Genomic DNA, 6,000 nt, shown 5'->3' on the forward strand with positions numbered 1-6,000 from the left:
ACAGGCCTGGTTATCTCTCTACCAACTTTTCCACCAGTTGTCCTCAGAGTGTTCCCGCCCTTCCCACTCACCTGATCCTCCATCTGTGTGCACACCTGCCTCTCATTAACTCATTAACCTCCTCAATATAAATACCTGCACTAGTCCTTACAAGGTTATCTGCTCTTCCTCCTACCTGTGCTGCCTGCTTCTGGTTATTTTTGTATCTTTGGCCTGTTTGTCTGATCCCTTTTGGTTTGCCTCTGCCGACCACCCACCTGCTGCCAACCTGTGTTCTGCCCGGACGCTCTGTCCCAACGATTTTTCTCTCAGTGCTGATTACAGAACCTCACCTCAAAGCATCTGCTGATGCAGCTCTGATCCAATACCAGTGCTCCCTCTCTCAGATTTAAATCTGTGTTCACACTGTGTGGAACCTGTATTTTTCTTTTACGTAGCATGAACTGAAACGACCTGAAATGGCCTGTTGACTGAATGAATGTGACTGAACCCTGAGTTTTATGACAAGGACAAAACAGCAGTAGTTAATGTGATCATAGACAAACTGAGTAAAGCTTCCTCTTATCCTACTATCCTCCTCTGTTTAGTCTGACTCTGCTTTTAATTGTAACACTGTTTACGGCCACTAGAGGGCAGCACAGTCTCAATTTGTGTTAGCAATGTCAGTCAACACTAGAAAGAGAAAGAAAGACCTAATTCTCTGTTCATTTTCTGTCAATGTGCTTTCACAAGACAGTTTTTACAAACATCTACATTGTAAGGAGCTGTGCAATACCAAGAAAACAAGCATAAGGTCTGAATGAAATGTTTAATACCCTTGGGTGCTCGGTAAAGTTAACATTACCAGCAGCAGAGAGAGGGACAGAAATGATGGGGAGTAGATGTGGAGAGAGGAAATCCAGAGGAAAAGAGGACAAAGAAGAGTTAGATGGAGGAGAGAGAGGAGCAGATGAATGGAAAGGTGGCTTCCTCCTTTATCAGGTTAGATAAAGGGGGGATACATAAAGGGGAGGATGGTAGAGAAACAGAGAGGTACGCTGGGAGATGGAGGGAAAGAAGCAGAGCGAAAAAACAAGATTGCAATTTTGTGAATGAGAGGTCGAACTGCCTGTCGACCAGACAGGTTTATCAGTTTGTCCCTGCAGCGACAGAAAAACAGAGCAAGACTGACATCTAGTGGAAGGACAACTAACAGCAGCTTACCTTTGTTGTAACTCCATCCAGTTTTCTTCTCTTGGCTGATACCTATAAAGTAAATGGTGCATTGACGAATACTTGTATTAATTTTGGTATCATATTGTTGCATATGTTAACTCTGTAACTGCATAAATCCAATATATAGTAGTAATTCTACTCTGCATTTCCTCTTGTTTAATACTCCAGATCCTCAACATTTATAATTTCTACTTTGTGGTAAACTCTGACAGAGTGCAGCCGTGTTATTTGTTCTAGTTCAGCTTTCCTGTGATTCCTGTGAGAGAATCTGGATGTTTGATGGTTGAAATAATGTCCATCTGATTACACAGAAATGAATCTGCGGTGAAACATTGTGTCACTGGGAGAATTCTTTACTCAGACCACAGCAATAACATTGATTTGTGTGAAAAATGGCCCTAATAAAACCTATTCAGGGTTGTCAGGTGATTATGAGAAATCACTTCACATCTCCAAGTGATATTTATCAAGCTAATATCTCCTGAGAATGTCCAGCAATTTGTCATAATTGCATAGATTGGATGGTGATTTTAATCCTCTGGGAATCTTCTTCCTCTCCTCCAGTTGAACATCTTTACATAACTGAAGTTCAGCTTATTGGCTTTTCTGATGATATAACCTCCTGTTTTGGACCTTTGACAGTAAATTCTTCAGTCAGAAACATTTAAAGTCCTGCTCTCTTAACCCAGGAAATACGATTAAAATTAGATCAGTGCTGCACAGAAATACAATCGAGCAAATCCTCCATGTCATCTCCTCCTACTTAACCAGACCTTAGTCAGAGAGGGGACAGATCAGAAAATGCTCTGATTAACATTTTTACATTTACATCAGCGAGGCCTCGTTTTAGATTTCATATCTTTTATCCATATTTTCAGCATCAAGTGAAATATCTTTTATTGACATAAACGACAAACAGAACACACAATGGTAAGTGACTGTATATTCATCAACAACAGCAGCTCAAGCTGCTAAAATCACATCTTTACATGAAACTCTTCCCACATATTAATATTACTATCTTCACATTAGACTTTCATAATGCCACTTTTTGCAATGTTGACCTTTTATCTTGAGTTAAAGACGTAACAGAGTAAATTGTTCTCTGTATTTCTAAAACTCTTCCCAGGCCTTGTCACATACACTGCTCTGGTGGTTTCTTTTGGCTAAGTTACTGATCTTCCTGTCATCTGTTTGTTCCTTTTTAAAGCAGAAATACCATAATATACTTAATTCAAAAATACCACGCTCAAAAATATTTTATAGCCAAGCTAAAAACATGTCTTTGTTCATGAAAAGTTGCATTTTATATATGATTTTAGTTCAATAGCAAACGTGTAAATTCTGACAATATGTGTGTGTCTGAAACACACAATCACATAGTCCAGAAACTAGACAGGTGGATGTGTTTAAAATGACACATCTCTCTGTTTTGAACAGTGTACATGTCATTGTAGACAGGTCAGCACATCTCCTGCTCAGCAGCAGTTACTGGCCTCCTGCATCTGTTTTTCCCCTCCCAGCCACAGAGGGGCGCTGTTGATCTTGGCGCTCTGGGCCCTGGCCTCTGTCGACTCTCTCTGCATCCCCCCTCCCTCACTGGCCAAGCGCTTGTGGATCTCAGAGGCCATGGTGAGGAAAGCCCTCTCCACATTATCAGAGCTCTTAGCGCTCGTCTCCAGGAAGGGGATCTTAAGAGACGAAGCCAGGTCCTGGACAAAGAGGTGGATGAGGACAAAGAACAGAGGAGGGAATCCAGAGGGGAGACAAAGTTTAACAAACAATAACAAATCTTATTAATATGCAAAAACATCTCAACATATCAATACCACCATTTAAAAATACTTCAAAGTAAAGGTTCTCCATTCAAAATTCTATTAAAGAGTAAAGTCGAAGCAGTAAAATGGAGTCGTGTTAAAGAGAGTAAGTACTCATTGTGAAAATTAATCCTCTTAGAGTCTTAAATTATTGATGAGTTGACATGTAAGCAATTTAACATTGTAGGTGGTGCAACTGCTTTATATTCTGTTCAGAGCATCAACATTTATGAGTTTATATGTGACATATAAAAACTCTGCAGAGCAACTCTAGCCCTCAGATAAATGTAGATGGACTAAATAACTCTTCATGTAGCGCCACCAACAGGTCAAACTTTGCACCTGTCCAACACTTAAATACACAACAGGAAGTGTTAAAATAATGTCTAAATCAGCCGTACTTTAAAGTGTTGTTAAAATAGCATGCAAAACATTAGCATGTTAACAAGCTAACCATATGTCAGCATGCTAATGTTAGCATTAAGATCTGACTCTGGTAACAACATGGTCTTTCTACATTCAAGCAGCTCCAATAACAGAGTTGTCTCTCAAATCCACTTTTGTTTTCTGGTGTTAAATGAACATTGCAGCCTCACAGCCACAGGAGTGGTGGTTGGGTTTGTTTAACAGTGTTTGGAGGTGTTAGAGTTTCTCATTGCGCCGTGTGTAGCCTGTTACCTGAGCGGTGGCAGCGTCCACCACTTTCTTGCTAACGAGGTCAGACTTGTTTCCCACCAGCAGCCTGGAAACGTTCTCGCAGGCGTAACGATCTATCTCATCCAACCACTGCTTCACGTTGTTAAAGGACTCCTGTGGAGAAAGCAGGGAGAGAGAGGTGTGAAGCAGAAGTTAATATTCAAACTCTCCTGTTATGTTGATGACAAAAACACACACTGACCTGCTCAGTCACGTCGTAGACGATGATGATGCCGTGGGCTCCTCTGTAGTAGCTGGAGGTGATGGTTCGAAACCTCTCCTGTCCTGCTGTGTCCCACTAAAAGGACACACACCGAGTACAGACAAAAGAAATTAATGTCCCCCAATAAGAACCCCACTCTCCACCATCCCTTTGACTATATCTGATAAAGAAAGTCTTACAATCTGTAGCTTCACTGTCTTTCCATCCATGTCGATGGTTCTGATCTTAAAGTCTACTCCGATAGTGGAGATGTAGCTCTCAGTGTAGGTGTCATCCTGTGAGGATAAGGAGTTCAAAATAGAATCAATATCAAGCAATAAGGTGTTGAAGATAAAGTGTGTGTGTGTGTGTGTGTGTGTGTGTTAGAGGCCTACCGCAAAGCGAAGCAGCAGACATGACTTTCCAACCCCAGAGTCACCAATCAGAAGCAGTTTGAACAGGTAGTCACTGGAGCGTGGAGACACACACACAAAAACATTTGACAGTTCAGCCTCACCTGTCGGGACAGGAAGCAGTTCATGCGTAGATAATTTAATTATGATGATAAGCTTTGTAAACAGCTGCCTAATGCAAATGTTAAATGTCATATTGAATTCTTAGAAAACAGAAAACCAGGTTTATTTCCCTCCAAATAAACCACAGCCTTTCCGCAGTGCTTTGGTTTAGGAGTTGTATACGAGTGTAATTCCTAAGAGACAGTGGAGTCAACATGGCTGCCGAGAAGCATCCAGTCCTTTGAACACTCAGATTTGTTATACAGATCATTTATTTCTTTGCAGTGTCAGACTTTCTGACCATTAAAGACGCACAGAGAATAACAGAGTCTTAGTCAGTGGGATGAACACGCCTCCTTAGCTGCTGGATTATCCATAAACATGCGTTGAAGAGTTTGTTTTACAGTGTGTAATATTGTACCTTCTACACAGAATAACTTCTTTACGTTGTTAAAAGAAAACAAATCTCCCATTGTATATATTCAGAGAGTTGTGTTGGAGAAGTCGCTCTTTGTTGGTCAGGTGGTGTGGCAGCAGAACTGTCTCTCCGGCCTACAATACCCATCAGCCTCAGCAACAGAGTGATCTACCTCCAAGTTACTGAGAAGTGTCTCTGCAGAAAACTAAGCAGACGTTTCCTTCACAGCTCTGTGAGTGACAGTCAGTTAAAACTATAACTCTGCACACATACACAGAATTAAAGCAGTGTGTCTATACACTGTGTGCATGTGAACACTACATATCCAGGTCTGACATTCATTAATCAATACCTGGAAAACAAAGATGACTCGGCCGACAGAAACAAGGCTCCAGGATGTTAAAGGTCTTAAACTGTCTCCTTACTGTTTCCATGTTAAAGTTGGGATATCTGTGTCGTCCAGTGGCACACAGAGTGTGTAGGAGCTGAATATTTACGCCTCAGTAACACACTGACACACAGCATACAGAAAAGAAACAGCACTTACTACTCAGGATTCATGATTGTTGAGGTCGCTCCAGGTGACACAGGGAAATCAAAAATCCTTGAAATTGAATCCTAAACCTGCAAACTGTCAGATTAGCTCCAGCTCTGTTGTGTTGTGTGTTGGAGTCTGTATCTGTCCTTTTGGAGGGCAAATGGCAGAATAAGCCGGAGCTACCTATCTCACGAGCTGACGGATGAGCTGACTGGTTCAGATGCATTATTTATTAATAAAGAGCAGGTCAGGTTACACCGGGGACAGCACCTGGAACCGAGACGCCTGCACACACACTCAGAAACACACACTGCACCGCTGAGCGCAGCCACACCAAGTCTAAAATCCTCACTCGTTTCTTCACTGTTTTTATTCAGAGATGCTGCCTCCTGTGCGTCGCACGTCACTCGACCGACTGCTGCTCTGAAACTCACAAACAAACAAACAGGAAGTAGCTGAGCTGATTCACAAACTCAAACACAACGTGCACTGATCGGCCTCGTTCCTGTCAACACACACAGTCCTGCACTGTTCTCTAATGAGAGATGAATAGTGCTGTTGTTGTCACTGCTGCGTGTTGAAGCTTTATATTATCACTG

At 41.8% G+C, this 6,000-nt stretch overlaps 1 protein-coding gene across 1 annotated transcript; it reads right to left on the reverse strand.

Moving 5' to 3' along the window:
* Positions 1-2,095: 2,095 nt before the first annotated feature.
* LOC108889006 (ras-related protein ORAB-1) lies at positions 2,096-5,723 on the reverse strand. Its single transcript, XM_018685272.2, has 6 exons — positions 5,411-5,723; positions 4,326-4,398; positions 4,131-4,226; positions 3,931-4,026; positions 3,711-3,842; positions 2,096-2,927 (listed from the first exon to the last, which is right to left on the reverse strand). The coding sequence occupies exons 1-6, from the start codon at positions 5,422-5,424 to the stop codon at positions 2,694-2,696; spliced, it is 645 nt and encodes a 214-aa protein (XP_018540788.1). The 5' UTR covers positions 5,425-5,723; the 3' UTR covers positions 2,096-2,693.
* Positions 5,724-6,000: the final 277 nt, after the last annotated feature.

The sequence above is a fragment of the Lates calcarifer genome, linkage group LG21, assembly GCF_001640805.2.
Source record: "Lates calcarifer isolate ASB-BC8 linkage group LG21, TLL_Latcal_v3, whole genome shotgun sequence".
Classification (NCBI taxonomy): domain Eukaryota; kingdom Metazoa; phylum Chordata; class Actinopteri; family Centropomidae; genus Lates; species Lates calcarifer.